General features: G+C 37.2%; 1 protein-coding gene across 2 annotated transcripts in view; it reads right to left on the reverse strand.

Annotated features, from left to right (window-relative positions):
* LOC110102397 overlaps positions 1-16,069 on the reverse strand; it is a gene marked incomplete at its 5' end in the record, with an annotated part of 77,201 nt that extends 61,132 nt beyond the window's left edge. For both annotated transcript variants that reach the window (XM_028696901.1, XM_020830728.2), the window contains 1 exon segment: positions 15,969-16,069. In XM_028696901.1, coding sequence (XP_028552734.1) covers positions 15,969-16,069 — 101 coding nt within the window.
* Between the last annotated feature and the right edge of the window lie 3,643 nt (positions 16,070-19,712).

Consider the following 19,712-nt stretch of genomic DNA (forward strand, 5'->3'; position numbering starts at 1 on the left):
TATCATTATATGAAAATCTTGTAGCTTAGAGCCAAAAATCTAAGCTCTCCCTTTCTTTCATTTTGAGACTAGGATCAATGAAAGAATTCCCTTCTTAGGCTTAGGATTCTAAATCTAGCCTTTTTCATTTGCCTAACCTATATGGGTAGATGACCCTCTTAATTTGTAGTCCAAAAACTACAAATTACATCTCTTATGCAATAATATTTGGAGCACCTCAAACATCAAATATGTCATTGCATAAATTCTTTCTAACTTGGAACCAACTTCCATGTTCCCTCACCTAGTTTGTTGAAGCACCTAATCAACAAACAATTCACTTATGTGTTGTATTTACATCAAGGCTCTAAGTGCTCCACCTACACATGAATCTTTGTAGATTGGAACCAAACTCCAAACTATCAACCCTTGTGGTGGAACATAAAACCAACCAATCTTTTCTTTCTCTTCGTTTGTTAAGATATAAAATTGATAAATGAATGTTCCTCTCTCTCATGTATGATGATTTGGAATCTCCAAAGATTCCAATCAAATGTCATTACATGGTGGTCAAATCTTAGAAATAAATTCTAAGTAATCCTCCACCTGTATGTGAAACAAAATCAACAATCTTCTCTCATACATGTAGAATGCCTCTACTTAAGGACTAGATAACAAAAATCTCTCTTTTTGTGAGTCAACATATGCATACCCACATACTTAGGTATCTTGGCCTCAAAGCCAAGCTATAAGCCCTACCTTCTAAATAAAAATAACCCTACCACTCTACATTTGCATTGAGACCGAATAACATGGTTTTAAAAGCGATTAGAGAATGTTTAGCTGGTAGTCCCTTCCAGGCGGGACAATAAATCCAGAGGTAGGGCGGGTTATGCCTCTTATGAGGTGTAGCTTATAAGTCCCTCTTTTCACTCGTTAAATCTAGGTTCGAGGCACTACCTATCGGTAGTTCTCACCTTAGTGTTAGGGTTCGAGGCAAGGGTTGATTTTAAATCACCCTATAAGCCCTCATCTCTCGGGCAATTCCTCCAACAAGTGTTGTTGGGATGTAAGCCCCAATATTCTAATAAAAATATCAATTTAAACCAAAATTAGATTACTAAAATGTAAAGTCCAATATAGGATAGTTTGAGCACCTCTGAGTTTCATCTCAGAATCAAGTGCCCCTACTTCACCTCCTTTGGCTTTCATTCCCAAAAATTTGATTCTAAGTTGATCAATTCCTCATTGAAATTCCTAAAAGACCGAAAACCCTTTAAGCAAGACTTTCACGGATTTTAAAACAAAAAAGCAAACTTTAGTCAATGTCTAAAATGACTTCCAAGAAAAGAAAACCACTAGTTTAATCAAATGTTTTCCCAAGCCAAAACTTTGGATGTAATTAACCATAGAGGCTTGCCCCTATGGGATGTCTGTACCCCAGAAATAAATAAACCCCGCTTGACCAAACATCAAGTGGGGGAATCTCTGTTAATAACTGTAAATTTTATTATTGAGTCCATAAGGAAATGATATTTTTGCTCTTCGGGGTAATATATCATATTCTTATGCCTTACTCGATTATATAATATACAATCCGTTTGATGATACAAAAATTCTCCAACAGATTTTCTTATTAGATTTAGATGAGAATTTGACTCTTAACAGGACATAATGGAGAAAAAAAGTTCATGTAGCCGACCCTACGTAGTGGGATAAAGTATTGTTGTTGTTATTGTTGTTGTTGTTAGAAGTTAGATAGCTTGAAGGCTAACCATGAAATGAGAAAATCGTCATATATGGCACCCAAAAAATTAGGTTAATGGGGATGATTGAAATGATCAAATTCTCCCTTTAAATAGTGTTCATTATTTCACTTAATATTTGGAGTGTAATCAAAAAATTGTACCCTATAAAGAGAGAAATTCAATCTATAGCCCCAAATTTTTTATGCACTTCAAGTTTCAAAGATGTGGTAAGAGATCCTCTTCAAACTTGAGCATTGACTTTGATCCATTAGTACAGATAGTACAAACTCTGCATTATACATTATTGTTGAGGATTTTAGTGGCCTGAAATCTAAGAAAGCATATGCTTCTGATGTTAACCATCCTAGCATCAAAGCATAAGAAGATAAATGATTTCAAATATCTTTTTCCCAGGAAAAGTAGGAATAGAAAAAAAAATTAATTCCCCAAGATTTACTGAACTTTTAAGTAAGATGCAATAACTCACCAAATGACTATCATTCTTAACTTGTACAGATTGTGTTGATCTTCATCTAAACATGGACACACATTTCTTTGCCCTCATGTTATCAGTTATTTTAAGTATTGTTTTTTTCACTTTTCTTTTGGTTTTTCTATATAATTGATTATATTGTACCCTTTTCATAGACGGGATATAATATTTGCTTTGAAAAAAGGTAATAACAGATTTTGAAATCATATCTAATCATATCCAAAATTAAATCTTATCCTAACAAACAATTCAAATTAAATAAAAGATAAAAGGACCAAAATGATATCTTGACTCTTTATGAAGGACAAAAATGATCCCCAACTATATTAAAGGTAAAGAATCATTTTGGTCCCTCAACTTCTAAACAGGAATCAGAATAGTCCCAAAGTTGAGGGACAAAATGACCCTTTAATATAGTTGGGGGCCATTTTGATCTTTTTGTAAAGAGTCCATAGACCATTTTGATCATTTTCTTTTAAATAAAATGTTATTAAGTTGGATGAGAGGGCCAACTCCAATTTGTCATGAACTAGATTAGATGATCTAAAGATGTAAATAAACACTACTTGATCAATTTTGCTTCTTCGGCATGCAAATTTGCAAAAAAATCAATTTGCTTCAGTTCTACGATTTTAAAAATCAAACGACCAAACTATTTTCAAACTAAATTGAACCAAACTAAACTTCGATTTGATCAATTCAGTTATGGATGAACAAAACAATAACTAATCTTAATTATAAATCTATTCACAATTTTTTGGGGAAGTTTTAACGGATTAAGTTCCGAGGTAAATTTTGGAATGCATATTGGATTATAAATAAGACACTATCTAGAGATTTCACCCTCATTTTGCGAGGACTTTATGATCTGAGTTCTGATTTCCTATATGTGCCAGCCGCTATAGTTAATTACCCCTCCCGATCACGAGAGAGAACTTTCGATTAAGGCTAGTCGTCAATCAGATATATATAAATACATGTTATCTGGCATATAGTAGCAGCATGGGTATTAGAATTTAGAAAGTTTAAAATTTTGATATTTAAAATAAAAATTTCACCATCATACACTTAAAGAGGATGGTGGGGGAATAGATGATGGACCCGATCAAGATCTCATGGTTTCATCGTCACGGGCCATCGTGGTCCCTAGTCTACTTAATCAAAAGAGGTAGTCGACCCAACCTGATAGAAGGATCATTGTCAGCAGCCATGTGTTACTTCATCCAAGGGTACCTCGTAGACCTGAAGTGAATGTTTGTCTAAGGGGACAAATTTGAATCCACCTTAGCTAACATAAGGCTTTGTGCCCTATCGATTATATCCTACTGATTCATATTTTAAGGATTTAATGTCACTAAGAAATGTATTGGCTATGGCCATAACCGTAATTTAGTGGTTCCATTTGGCAGTAAAACCACTCAGTTCAGAGGGCCCCGGGTCATAATCGTTTATCCTGCGGTGTCATTTGGCAGTAAAACTATGGGTCAGAAGACACATACTGCATCTTTACTGGCAGAAGATTATTTGAGAATGGATCCTAATGATATTTTCAACTAGGCATTAGCTCCATGTGAGCTGAAGTAAAATTTAATTTGTTCACCTTGGCAAACTGTTGTGGAGGATGGATGGGTGTTTGCTTTAAATGTTTAATAATTTAATTTTAAATATTCTGGATTTTGGTATTTTCAAAATTTTAGATTTTTTGAGCGTTTGAGGGCATTTAGAATATTTGATCCCCTCCTGTTCAGATTTAAATTCAATACGATCATCATCGGGGAATTTGGGACCATTTTCATTTGTGAATTAAACCATGTCAACTCTATCGAGTTGTTGATAGATAAACAATTTTTGTTGTTGGCTTTGTGGTTTTGTTAATGAATTTTTTTTGTTTGAGGTCTTGAAGGTCTTAGATGAATATATAAAACAGATATTTTGGTCGACACCCTGATCGAATATCTGTTTGATAGTTCGAGCTATGCCAACTCCTATCTACCAGCATAGAATGATCGGGCTCGAACTACGTTAATTTATTGACTCACACAACATTCCTATTTGATTTTGTTGCTGACAATATATCTAAATAGGTTGGAGTGGCAACTCCTAGAACTGGTGCTTAGGTTATGCTTAAATTTTTAAAGAAAAATATTTTTTAAAGATTTAGAAAGCCTAGAGCTTTAATCAATGATAGGGGAAGTCATTTCTAAAATAGGAGAGTATAAATAACATTAATGAAATATGATATACATCATAGGGTTGTAACAGCTTATCACCCTCAAACTAGTGGCCAAGCTGAAATAAGTAATAGAAGGATAAAAAAAATTTAGAAAAAAATCTCAATTCTAATATGAAATATTATGTTATTAAATTAAATGATGCATTATAAGCCTATATAATTATTTTTAAGACCACTATTGACATATCTCTTTATAAGTTAGTCTTCGAAAAAGCTTGTCAAATTTCTATAGAATTATAGCACAAGGCATTCTCGGCTATAAAATAATTAAATTTTAAAGATTAATATAGTTGAATAAATTAAAAGAATTTAGAAATGAGGCTTATGAAAATATTAAGATTTACAAAGATAAAATTAAAAAATGACATGATCATAAGTTTCTTAAGAAAAAATTTAACCATATCATTTTCGACTACAAAGATAAAATTAAAAAATGATATCTCATCCATGGTTAAATTCTTTCTTAACTGGGATAAGCCGGGCATTTCAGCATATGTCCAGGCAAAACAGTCCCTGAATTCATAAAGAAACATCTCTATTTATTCAACCTGTTCTTCGGTTAAAAGAGCACTAATGAAGGTTGGGCGAGGGTCCTCCTCAGTTCCCAAGTTGACTTCTTTTAACTCATCCATAGTGATTGTCTGTCCACCATCTTTCAGTTCTTCTGTTGCAAGCTTGGCCACTACGAGTTGATCATCACATGTGTCAGCTTCATATATCTCCTCATCACCATCGTCATTAGATTTGATTTTCATGCATGTGATGGCTTGACACATCTCTTTTTTAGGGTGCTTTTGCACGACGAATCTGAGACCTCTTCTTGCGAGAATATTCTTTCTTTGCAATGAATGGGGATTTCTCCAATACCAAAGCTTTAAGCAAAGGCAAAGTTAATATGCAAGAGTACGAATTCTTGCCTGTTTTCGCAACATCCTCTGAATGTTTTCAGTACTAAATCTAGGCATTCTCCTAGGCATTAATTCCCTATGCTCGATGGGCCAGTGGAGCTAGTCTTGATTCCCTTCTTCGCGATCTCTAAATTTGTAAAATAGGGTTCCTGGTCTGTCCCTATTTCTTAGAGGAGGCACATAACATGTTATGAACTCCTCAACATTATGCACATCTCATAAAATTATTTCATTGAAATGTTGCGGGGGAATACGTCTAACCGCAAGTACGCCATCTGAGAGTGGCAGGCTACATAATCTTCTGGAGAATATTTCTTGCACTGTATTCATGTAGATAGAGTCATAGTCATAATCGTAATTTGAATATTCAACCTTTTTGCTTCCATTGGTCATTGACCAGCATACCCTCCGGGATTTGGTAGGGGTGACATCACTTTCATCTATGTCACTCCCTAGATGAGGCACATGTTTCTTTTCTTTCAGAAGGTCGGTACTTTGGGAAGAATTGGCATTGTCTTCTTTCACCCCATCTATTTTTTCTTGCCTTCTTATTCGAGTTGATTTGCAGTCTCTGGAGTCGATGATTTGGCCTCGAGAGAGCTCGACGGCTTTAGATTCTTCGGAATGAAGTATTTGGCATCTTCATATATTATTACTTCATGGACAGCAAAGGGCTGAATGTCACCAGGGATTCTGAATTCTTCTCAATTCCTGAGATACTTCATGCATTGATGTAGTGTTAACGGGACGATGTCGTACTCATGCAACCATGGGCAACACAGAAGAGTCTTAAATGAGGTATCTGCATCAATTATATGAAATTTGACATCTATATGAAGTTCTCCAAATGTAAGGGAGAGTGTAAATGATCCCAGGATCTTCTGCCCCTTCTCATTAAAGTCATGTACCATTAACTTTTCTTGTCCAAGATGCTGCACATCGAGGCACAATAATCGTAATGCCTTTAAGCTTACGAGATTTATAGATGACCCGGGATCGATCAAAATCCGACTGATCATCATATCGTCGCTCTCTACTATAACATATAGAGGGTGATTATGATCTGCCATTCCGAGCATCACATCATCCTCAGCAAAAGTGATTATTGGCTCATTCCGAGCTTGTATCACCTCCATCATATTCCATTCAACAAAATATGTCTTGTATCTTTCAGGGTCCTTGAGAGTCTGAATCAGAGTTTCTCGAAGGTCTTTAGACATCACGATGACGTCATATATGCTTCGTTGTGCTGGAATTTTTCTCATATTCGATAAAATATTATAATCTATTCCCTTGGCTGAAGCCTCTTTCTTCTTAGATTCTTTAGGGATAATATCTTCAATAATGACTATGTTCATCCCCTTATCTTGGTAGAAATCCCTTTTTTTAGTGGAGGTGGCAGTACCTTGCAACTTTTCAACTGCACTTAGGCCAGCTCGTCTGATTCAGACTTATTTAATAAATTATTCTCTACGGAGTCGGCCATTGTAACGTCTAGAGATTCACCTGTAGACTTAGAATCGTCCTCCAGTTTCACCTGCTCCATTTGCGATGCTATGTCAGGATCTGAATCATCTTAATTTGAAAAATATAGATCTTCTAAACTATAATCCATTGATGACACCATTAGACAAGATTCAGGGGCCGCTTTTTCAACGTATTCCTCCCTTTCCAATATCTTTGATATCGCCGAGATGACTCGGCATGTCTCCGTAGGAAGGGATTCTTCTCCAGCTTCTTCCTTATCATCTATTTTGAGCTCCTTCAAGAAATCACCAAGCTTAATGGGCTTCCTGACAGTCTGGTGATATTCGCCCAAACTGTCAATAGCCTTTTGCGTTGTAGTCTTCTTCTCCTTAAGCCTCTTTGATTTTACTTTCTTCTTGGAAGACTTTGACTTAACCTTACCAGACTTCGATGAACTAGCTTGGCCAGATTGTTGTTTGGAGGTGGATACATATGGCACAGGCAACCCCTTTAAATTTAACATTAGCTCAATAGGAGACTTCTGCTTATCACCCGGAACTCCTAGCAATTTTATAATTTTAGTTGTCTTCTTGAAGATCACGGTCTCCCATTATTCTTCTTTAATAAGTTCTTTTGTTGTTATTTCTTTAGGCGGGGGTAAGTAAGCGAAGGTGACCACCCGGATGGATTCCTTTTTGGGATGAATTAATACGTTATCTGATAAGGTTAGTTCTCACCTTTTATATTTTTTTCTCCAGCCAATCATTGAAGACAGCAATCTTCAATTTGATAACTAAGTACTAGATGATACGGGCAGTAGTTTGGGTCGCTAATATGTTTAGACTCTTCTAGTATTTTGCACTCAAGTAATTCAAGACTGACCTTGAGTGCTTACCGGAATAATTTGGTAACACTGTCCCTCTTGAATAAATATTCTTTGTTTATTTTAAACTTGAGGGACGGTAATGTTCTATCACTAGTTCTCATAGCTTATTTCAGGCGCTCTCCTCCACCAGGAAAGGCTCGAGATTTACCATTTCCTCCAATAACCAATTTTTGCTGAGGGTTAGGATTTTAAGCCTGTTTTGGCTTATCTTCATACTGTATTGGCTGCTTTCCTTTATCAATGTTATACACTGCCCGTTTGCCTTTATCAACATCATATCCACTTGTTTTCCCTTATCAGGTCTGGAAGGGAATGTGGAATAGGCTTCAATCTTCCTAGCGTCAGGTGCTTTGGCCTTTTTTTGTTTATCAAGGAGACTTTCAGATTTTAACAAGTTTAACTTTTCAAACTTCGTTACCCTGTCTAACATATCTTGGAATGTAATGATAGAAGCCATGCACAAAAAGGCTTGCATTTTATCGTCAATATTCTGCATCAACAGTTGAACTGCATGTTCATCTTCCAGTTGCTGCTCGCACTTCATACTGAGATTGTGCCAGCGGGTAATATATTTTGTCACTAACTCTTCCTTCTTTTATATAGGACGAGATCAGCGATGGAAGTCTTCTACATCGCACTGACGAATCTTTTCACGAATAGAGCCTCTAATTCCGTGAATATCTTTAAAGAATCGTTCGACAGCTCGGCATACCATTCAAAAGTAGTTCCGATCAAGCTATTGACGAATTGCCAAAATAATAAGGCATCATTGCCTCCGTGTTCCAGCAAGTGACTTTATATTGTGTTAGGTGCTGTCTGAGAATTTTGTTTCCATCAAACGTAATGAATTTCCGTACAGAATATCTCTTTATATACGACACTTGGTCGTACTCTATCGGGTACGAGCGACCTTTTCCTACCAATTTATTTTCCTGTTCAGCAGCAATAATGGCCTTAATCTTTTCACTAATTAAGCCCTCTAGCTGTGCTGCAGTTACAGGCTCCGAGGCTCTCATCACATTTTATGGAGTGTGTTGGCGGGTTGGGTCATCGGTTTCATTGACACATTCAGGCACACCTTTCACTCTTGAGTCCTAGGGCGCCTGTGGATTCGGAGGGTTTACTGGAGCAATACTCGCAGCTTAGTTAACAGGCCGAGCTTGCGTAAGACCTATAAAAGTGGCCTTCTGCATCATTTCCATCATCGTTGTCATCTGAGTCATCATCTCAATCATTTTTTTATCTAATTGAGAGATTTCTTTATCTTTTGCTCTCATATGTCACCTCACTTGCCTTCTCATCTCCGCAAAAGTAATGGTTTCGACAGCGAAGGGGTTTCTAAAACTTCTTTTTCGCGTTCTTCTGAGGAGTGGGCACTTCTTCTTACAATAGATCCAGCCCTATAGCGATGTCGGCAAGCATGTTCTCTTCGTAGCGATCGTCTTCATCATCACCATCCTCATCATCGTTGCGTCTTACCATGCAAACCACCTCGATTTTAATAGTGTCTTCACTACCATATTCTTCTTCTTCTCCTTTTTCTTGTACTTAAATTTCTAGGGCGATGACTTTATGATCTGAGTTTTGATTTCCTATAAGCGCAAGCCCCTATAGTTAATTACCCCTCCCAATCACGAGAGAGAACTTCCGATTAAGGCTAGTCATCAATCAGATACGTAGAAATACGTGTTATCTGATGTATAGTAGCAGCATGAGTATTTGAATTTGGAAAGTTAGGAGATTTGATATTTAAAATAAAAATTTCACCATCTTACACTTAAAGCGGATGGTGGGGGAATGGATGGACCCAATCAAGATCATATGAATCCATCGTCCCGGGCCATCATGGTCCCTAGCTTACTTAGTCAGAGAAGGTGGTCGACCCAACCTGACAGAAAAATTATTGTCGGCAACCATGGGTTGGTTCGTCCAATGGTACCTCATAGACCTGGGGTGAATGTTTATCTAAGGGGACAAATTTGAACCCACCTTAGCTAACAAAGGGTTTTGTTCCCTATCGATTATATCCTATTGATTCATATCTCAAAGATTTGATGCCACTAAGGAATGTATGCCATAACAATAATTTAGAGGTATAATTTGGCGGCAAAACCAGAAGATTCAGAGGCCTCTAGGTCAGAACCATTTATCCTACGGTATTATTTGGCGGTAAAATCACCGGTCAGAGGACATGTAGCACGTCCTTACTAGCAGGAGATTATTTCAGAATGAATTCTAATGATATTTTCAACTATGCATTAGCACCATGTGAGCTGAAATAAACCTTGTCAACTCTGTCGAGTTGTCGATAGAGGATCGGGTTTCGTTGCTTGCTTTATGATTTTGTTAATTAATTATTTTCTTTGTTGGAGGCATTGATGGCCTTATATAAACTTATAAAACAAATATTCTTGTCGGCACCCTGACCGCATATCTATTTGATAGTTCGAGCCTCGTCGATTCCTATCTACCCGCATAGAAGGACCGGGCTTGAACTATGTTCATTTATTGACCAGCACAGCATCTCTAGATGTCACTTGTGTATCCAATACACGCTAGTCGGGTCCCATGCGAATCTTGTGATTGCATTTACCCCATTTGTGTACTTAGGTGCATACATATTACATTGTATGTGTGGGGGCATTTTTAGAATATTTGATGCTGCTCAGTTGTGCGGGTGACCGTCATTTGAATGCAGCATTCTATTTGGATGCTCGTACACGCCTTCTGTCCGCTTGTAAGGATGTTGCGGATCCGATAGCGTGACGTCGTACTCAAGCGACACATGATTCTTACTATTGAATCCCTGCTTTTGCTTACGGGTGAATCATAACATTGTCACCTGATTGTTACGAGATCTCTTTGTTCTGATGTAGACTCCCTTTTCTCATTCATCGGGAGGTCGTTTTAGCTCTTTCATTATGCCATCATCATCAATTTTTGTTGTTGGCTTAAATAAAGAATTAATCATTTATACCTTAGATGATTGCATTCTTACTGATGCCCTACACTTTGAAATTAGTGGCTGCAGCCTTGAAAATAATCCTTTTGAGGATCTACAGTATTGTGGATTTCTACAAGATGTAGCCTCCATAGTTAGGTAGTTGGCCTCTAAGATAAGTAGAGGTATCTGGGTGCTCTTGTCGTTCATGCCTTCTTCAATAAGAATAATAGTCTAATCGTCATGGAGATATTGAAAAAATTTATATTACTAGAAGGAACATTGGAACACCAAGAATTTTAGCTCGAATTTGTTCAAATATCTCTTCCGTTCTTATAAGAGGTGTCCTCATGGGAGGATTCTGTCCAAGAAATCAGTAGGTACTTGTATTCTTTGGTTGAACAACATTGACAGAGGCGATACCATAGCATTATCAATGTGCATGGTATATTGTGCTGCAATGTCAGACTTTGAAGATCATTTGCACTTCCAAGGCCTGTAGATGTCAGAGATGTTTTATCTTAGACAAAAAGCAAAGAATAAACTTTGGAACACCAGGAAGTTTAGCTCAAATTTGCTCAAACTCTTCCATTTTTATAGGAAGAGGGGTGCTCACTTCATACAAGGGTTCTCTTCGAGGAATCAGTTGATGCACATAGGTGTTTCCTATGCCTGTGTCCACAGGGATCTTCGTTGTACTAACAGCATCTAAATCATCGCTTTTGTAGGAATCTAAAGGGGAACTGTTGTATGCATTCATCACTGATTATCAATCACTTGATTATAGGTAGATTCGTACACTCATCTGCATACTGATATGTGATTGTCAAAGAATCATTGTAGCAACCTGACTGTTGGATGGTTATTGACTGCAAGGAGGATCTAAAATATGTTGCACGTTGGTCTTCGTCATTCGTAGATGAATTACTATATGCAACATATCTCCTATGGTTGTTTATAGATGTTGTGTCTTTATGTCCACAGGGAGTTTGTTGCATTTGTAGTATACCCGCTGTTATTATCTGCAAGTGTGTTGTATCAATCGTCTTTGCTTGCATTCGAAACAGTGTATTAATCTGATGTTGTGTCGATGTTGATCAGTTACCCCGAGGCGTTGCTATATTCAGTGCCCTTTTTTCTATTATTACTTTTGTCAGATTTCCCACGTACAAGATAGCCCTTTTGTTATTGCTTGTGTGCATCACTATGTTAAGCTACCAGTTGGTTGTTGCTTGTATGAAGGCTCTTATTAGTGCATGTAGGGGACACTTATGCATTCCTGAGTCGGTTGATGTTGCTTATAAGTACATTGTATCCAATTACATGGGTATTGTTGTAGGAGTTTATTGCATATGCATCATGTCCACCTTTATCATTTACAGGTGGTCGTTGATTGTACTTGTTTGCAATGACGGGTCTTCCACGATCAATTGCTAGTGTTGTCATCTCAATCTACAGGCATTGTTGTTTGTGTTAGGGATTTCATTAATGCATGTGGGAGACATCCATACATTCGGTAGTTGGTTGTTTCTTTCATCAAGGCCTTCATTAATGTTGATTGCTATTGTTTGCAAGTATAGTGCGTTTTTGACCTCGTAGGGACTGTTGTAGGAATCCACTACATCTATCATGTATCAACAAGCATCTTTCATTGTGTGCTATGTATTCAAGTATTGATATTTGTTTTGAAATTGTTGTGAATTGACTAGCATTCATTTCTTGCATACATCGAGGTCTTGTTCGTCACGAGTGCCTTGCTTGTTTGCTTGTATTCATTTGAATGCAATTATTATTTGCATTTTAATCTTAATTATGCATTTTAAGATTTAAGGTTATGTTCTTTGCTATTCAATTCAGGTCCCCTGTTATAAAAGTCTCCTGTGCATCTGTTCAAATTTTGTGCATTTATGTTCAGGTACAGATCCTTTGTATTGCTACTCAAGTTAAGCCTTCTTTATTGTTCAGGTCTCGTGTACTTCAGTGTAAATTTTGGCAGCATCCTGGCATATCCCCCATTTGGGGGAGATATGGGGAACTGGGACACCAGGCAGTACATCTTTTCATCACACCACGGTACAAGAGCGTATATGGGAGCTCCAAAGTACATATATGAAAATATGAGTGGCTTTCCCCACACGCTACAAGAGCATGTATAGGGCTTACCCACCTCGCCGTATGCGTCACACCAGGATCCCATACCGTGCTATGAGATCACAAATAGGTGGTTCTCCAGCCGGCCACAAACGCTGAAAATGGGATTTGGAACATTATACATTGCGTAGCAGTATTGGCGGTGCTGATGTCGAAGTCGAGGCAAGAGAAGGTCCCATGGTACTCAAGGTTGTCCCCACCACGCTACAAGAGCATGTATAGCGCCTACCCGCCTCATCACACCTATGGCACCGGATTCTCCCCCCCCCCCCAACCTTTGGAACTTTATCATATGCTTTTTCTAAATCAATAAATATCATATGTAGATCCTCCTTATTTTCCCTATATTTCTCCATCAAACCTCTTAATAAATGTATGGCTTACATAGTCGACCTACCCAGCATGAATCCAAATTGATTTTGAGAAACATCAATATCACGCCGCAGCCTATGCTCCATAACTCTTTCCCATAGTTTTAATTAAAATTAACATTAATTAATTATAATCAAGGATAACAAATTTATAATTAATTTATTTAATTATAATTGATAATAATTAATTAAAAGCAAAATAGTTAATTATAATTAATTATGATTCACAGCGATCGAACTTCCGTTGTTGCTTCCGATCCAATAGAAGTCGTCGACTAGGGCAGTCGGGTTGGCTGCAATCGGGCAAATTATTGGGTCAGGTGACCGGAGGCGAAAAATAAGTTTGGACATCCAATAAAAATTTGTCGCGTCACCTTGCGTTTCAGTTGCGCTTTTTGACTTGCGCTTTAGTTGCGCTTTGGTTGCGCTTTACCTGCGCTTTAGTTGCGCTTTTTGGCCTGCGCTTTAGTTGCGCTTTAGTTGCGCTTTACCAGCGCTTTAGTTGCGCTTTACTTGCGCTAATTTTAAAATAATATTTTATTAATATCCGGACCTATCTCTGCGTTCGGTCACCTGACCCAATAATTTGCCCTGCAATCGACAGAGAAGGAGGAGGTCGGGATTTTGGCTCGACTCTGATGATCGCACAAGAGAGGAAGAGACCGAGGAGGAGTTCGAAAGAGACAACAAGAGGAAGAGATCAAGGGAGCTCGGTTTCTTCCCCCTTTTAACGACGCTAGCAGATCGTGTAAACCACGTCGCCAACATGCAAAGATCAGCATCCAGATGTCTGACTAGTGCGGAGAACAGGATTTCAGGAATTTTACCTGCGTTTGTGGAAAGAGCAACGTGCGGAGGGCAGGTGCAAAAGCCTTTTTTCTTCTTTTTTTTTTTTGTTTTGCTTCTGTTTGCTACGAATACAGGTCAACACTCATAAGAGGGAGATAAAGAACTTGGTCTCATACAAATCAAACATAAAAGAATAACGGGACAGAAGGAATCGATCAATCAAAAGAGAGCAATAATATCAAACTCGTCATTGAGTGATTTTAGATGTCTTAAGTTGGTTCGAATTGTAGAAGAGTTGCATACTATTGAGAGTGAGCATGGTTTAATGACAAAAATCATGACTCAGCTTCAAGATTTGAAAGCCCATCTTTCCAAATATACTTTGCATTTCTCGTACTTTTATACTATAGGGTTTCATGCTTCGATGCAAACTTGAATTTTGCAATTCTTTGTTAGTACTTTTATGCATTCCATAGGTGTGGTGGTCCGAAACTGAATTTTTTTAGAATGATTAATGCATGAATGCTGATTAGAACATGACGCTTACAACTTGGCTAGCTAAGGCGCCTAGTAATCCAAACATGTAACTTTGAGTACAAGGAAGCCATAATAAAAAAAGTTCTTTATAATTATCATAATTATAAATGAATCAAATTTATGAGTCATATAATGAAGTTATGGAGGCGAGTAATGAAAATAGACTTGGAAAAATTATGTTCATGTGGAGAATCAATTTAGTTTCATGCCAGAAATATCTACCATCACAACAATTTTTGTATTAAGACAATTAAGAAAAGAGTACAAAATAAAGGGAGAATCTACACATGATTTATGTTGATCTTAATAAGTCTTGTGAACCAATATCACAAATATTAATTGGGCAAGGTTTAAGAAAAAAAATGTGTGTATAAATAATATGTTAAAATTATAAGAGATGTACAATAGAACGTTGACAATGAGGTCCCAATTATAATGTGATTACATTTAGGAATATCATTTAACCCAATCTTTTTGCATTGACTTTGAAGATTTACTTGAATATTTAAAAAAAGATGCTTTGGTGTATGTTTTTCACAGATTACATAATATCAATTAAAGATTAAGTATATGCACGTACTTTGTATTGGGTATGATAGTAACAATTATCCATTGAAACTACTAGAAGATAAAGTAATATCAAGATATGATAGATTTAAATATCTAGAAATATTATACAGAAGAATTGGAAAGATATAACTAAATATAATTTCTAGAGCTAAAATTGGATGTTTAATACAGTGAAATATCACCAAAATATTATGGAGTAATAATATAATGAAAACTTTGAGGTGAATCTTATAAAATTATACTTAGGCTGACTATATTAAACAAACCTGAGTGTTAAATACTCAAAAAATATTAATATCCAAGTAAAGAATAAAAGAATAATAATATTAAGATGAATTTATAATAAAAGTAGGAAGGATCAATTGAAGAATTATTATATTAAAAAAACATAGACAGTAAATAGATCTGGGTGATTTAGACATGTAAACCAAAAGTTAGAACATGCAACTACATGCTAGTAGATAAAATTAACGCCGAACTATGTGGAAGTAGGATGGGTACAGATGGAAGTTGATATAAATAAAAGCTGTGCAAAGTATTTGCAGATAATAGAATTAATACCCCATGTCGCTCATTAGTAATAAATAAAGAGGATTCATGAATCTAAAACCGAAGCGTTGATAAGGCTAATAATCATAATTATGAGTAATATTTTCAATCATTGTTATAGATTTTTCAAAACTCCATCACCCAATATCTTGAATGGATGTAAGACTTCAAATAAATAAGCATCAACATGTTTCTAAAAGGACCAAAAAAACAACTGCTTAAAAATGAAGCTGTCGGGATGCATGGCATAGAACTTTGTTCACAAGAAAATAAGATTGTTCACAAGAAAAAAAGCAACTGCTTAAAAATGTCCAAATATAGAAAGGCTAAAATACTTTCTTGTTACCTAGAATCATTTTGAAGAAAACTAATTAAGGCCTCCTCTGTAGAGAGAACAAGATGCTTGCAATGCAAGTTATCTTTAATAAGAAAAGCCAACTCCTCCACCTAGAAATTATAGCCAGCACATAAAAAAATTAATATACGACAAAAATACAAATGACCAAAAAAAAAATTATTACTTATTCTTATAAAACCATGTAGTACCGGCTAAGGTTCAGCTGAACACTGAAGCAGTAGAAATGCATAGCATAGAACTTTCAAAGAAAATTAAATACATTCTATCTATTTATTTAATTAGAACATGAGTAAGAAAAACCACTACTACCAACAACAACAACAACAACAACAACATCAAGCCTTTATCCCACTACGTGGGGTCGGCTACATGAATCCTTTTTCTCCATTGAGTCCTATTAAAAGCCAAATTCTCGTTTAAATCTAATAAAGAAAGGTCATTCCTAATATTTTCTAACCAAGTCTTTTTAGGTCTACCCCTACCTTTCTTAACACAAGTCAAATCTAATACCTCTACTCTCTTAACTGGGTCGTCGGAAGGCCGCCTTTTTATGTGACCAAACCATCTAAGGCGACTCTCTCTAATCTTATCTTCTACTGGAGCTACTCCAACCTTTTCACGTATATGCTCATTTCGTATCCTATCTCTAAGGGTAAAGCCACTCATCCATCTAAGCATCCTCATCTCTGCCACACTTAACTTAGTATTATGCTTCTCTTTTAATGGCCAACATTCGGCACCATAAAGCATTGCAGGCCTCACTACCATCTTATAGAATTTTCCCTTAAGTTTGAGGGGTACATTTCTATCACATAACAAGCCCGATGCATTCCGCCACTTCAACCATCCAACTTGAATTCTGCTGATAATATCCCCATCTATTTCACCATCACTCTGAACAATAGATCCAAGATACCTAAAACGTGTACTCTTATTAATGACTTGATCGCCCAAAGTCACAATCCCCTCACTAGGACTATTACTGCTAAAATTACACTCCATATATTCCGTTTTAGATCTACTCAAGCGAAAACCTTTAGACTCTAAGGTTGACCTCCATAATTCAAGTTTACCTTCAACTCCCTCTCTAGTCTTATCAACAAGAAGAATATCATCAGCAAAAAGCATACACCAAGGTACATCATCTTGCAAATGTCTAGTGAGAACAAAAATAGTTAAAAAGCAATAAAATTCAACCTACCTGGTAAGACAACAGCAAATTTTGCATCACATACACATTGAAAGGTGGGACATTTGTGACGTGGGAGTGTTGCATTGTCAAATTAATTTTACTCGTAGCTTAGTGTGTGGAGATTAATGAACCTCTGCTGTCCCATTATCTCTTCAAATATTATTGTGTAATTATTCATGAATTAAGCTAGCATCAACTGTTGACATACAATTTCGTGTCGACCAGACCCTGATCGAGCCAACTAGCGTCGATCGTACACGATCGATTCGATCGAACACATTTGAAGCAAAATCGGACCCCGATTTGTTGAAATTAAATTTTAATTTCATCAAATTAGTCTCGTTTTAATTAAATTAAATTAAAATCGAATCAAATCAAATCGAACATAATCGAGCCTCGTCGAACCAAATTCTACGTAATTCGACACCGATTCAAGTCTAATTTTCCAAAATTGACTTGATCAGCCTTAATCGGACTTGAATCGGCTCAAATCGGTTTGAATCGAGTCCAATTTAGGCTCAAGATTAGCCCAATTGACCCTTCCAAATCAACCGTTGCATTCAATGGCTAGGATTTTCTTGATTTTCAAATTTTGCGGCCGTTATTAGTAAATCTTCAATTCTCGCGGGCAGCTACATCTGAGAGATTGCGGAGATCTCTTATCTCTTGTGGCAGAAATCTCATCCTACGGCAAATACGCGAGTGCGCATGGGCATCCTGCATGCTTGTCCGTCACATAAACAGTGGGAGATGAGGGGGAGCGGGATTCGTTTCTCCTCTTGTGTTGTCTGTCCCGACCTAGAGAGAAAGAAAGTGAGGGAACGCGAGAAGAGAGGCAGAGGCGGTACTCTTCCGCTTGCTTCGTGTGTCTGAATCCATCAAGGTCCGAATCTCTGCTTGTATGTGTCCATCCCGAACGAAAAGAGCAAGGGAGCGTGAGACGCGGAGGTGGAATCCATCTCCACTTGTGTTCGTTCTTCCGCCCCGAGAAAAGGAAGCAGAGCCGACTGGCTCTACGTGTTCGTCCAGCCCGAGTGAAAGAAGGAAGCCGGTCGGTTTCCTATGTTCGTGAAATCAGGGAAGGAAGGCGTGGAGTTGCAACTCTCCGGCTGTCACCTGGCGTAGGAGGAGCTCGGCAACAGATTTAGGAAGGTTTAAGAGTTTTCTTTCACTCTCAAATCAACTCCGGTGACCTCAGGGCAACAAGAAGGTTGTTAGAGACTTCCAAACAGCAAGGGAAGGTTTTAAAACCTTCCAAACAGTGGTTTAGAGGCTTGGGAGAACCTTGGATAGCAGCGGCGACCTCCGGAGCAGCTTGGACAGCAGTTAGAACTTGGATTGGAGCTTGGACAGTAGCTTTGACAGCAATTTAGAGCGCTTCGACAGCCCGAGTGTGGTAAAATCCTAAAACTTAGTGAAACTTAGGGTCCCCCAAGGCCATCACCACTTGATGGGTGGTTGATGCCCCCAAGCCTTACGTCCTTAGAAACTTCAATTTTTGTTCTCTCAAAATCCCTTATCGGTTGTCCTCTTTGCAAAACAGCAAAAATTTGGTTGTTTTCGATTGTTGGTTCTCATGTGAGAATTCAGAGAGGATGTTAATGCGTATAGGAGTGTTGGATTTGTATCTAATACTTCTCAAATGCATGTTTTAGCATTCATGTTACTTATCAATCCATCACCTACCAATAATCATAGGCTATGTGATATCTTCTCATCCCAAGATGAATATTGAGGTGTATGTTTCTTTGCATCATAAGACATGTTTTCCCTTTTGATTAAATGTCATAATGAAATTTACAAAAAAAAAAATGGGTTTTCATATTTGCCAATTTGTATATTCTCCATGGCTTTCATGAATGCGCGAAAATGCATTTAGTCAGATTTTTAAATCTATGGCACACTTGTTGTAAGATTTCATACGAATCTTCAAAGGTTCAAGTTGCAAATCATAGGATTGGTAAAGCTTTTAAAATCTATTTTTGGGTGTCTTGTGAACTGATGCACGCAAAAGTAAGCAAAAAAAATTAGGAGAACCCTAATTTTTTTTTGCTAGAAAGATATGACCTTACTAGGATAAAGAAATTACAAGAAATAGACAAAATACAACATTAATATTATAAAAAGACTTACAAACGACGCATAAAAATGACGTTTACAAACTTGACACAATCACAAATTAAAAACACCTAACGTTGCATTCCATTTGTTGCTTTGAGAAGAAGCATACATGTGGAAGGGAACTTGCCGAGAGACGAAAGAGATTAGAAGTCGAGACGGAAGGGAGACAAGCTTGCAAGCTTTCTCAAAGAGTAGAAGAAGAAGAAGTGGACAAAGCTCTCAAGCTTTTCCAAGAAAAACCTTCAGTTTTTCCATTCCAAAAATCTCATTTTTCACCTTTTTTCCCCTCAAAATACATCTCTAATATATAGGCAAGAGTGGGGAACCAAACAGCCATAAACCTTTCAAATAAGCCAATTAGACTTTAGTAAATGAAAGGCCAACAGCCACAATAGCAAAACTCACGCAACCAAGCAGGG

The sequence above is a fragment of the Dendrobium catenatum genome, unplaced genomic scaffold, assembly GCF_001605985.2.
Source record: "Dendrobium catenatum unplaced genomic scaffold, ASM160598v2 fragScaff_scaffold_94, whole genome shotgun sequence".
Classification (NCBI taxonomy): domain Eukaryota; kingdom Viridiplantae; phylum Streptophyta; class Magnoliopsida; order Asparagales; family Orchidaceae; genus Dendrobium; species Dendrobium catenatum.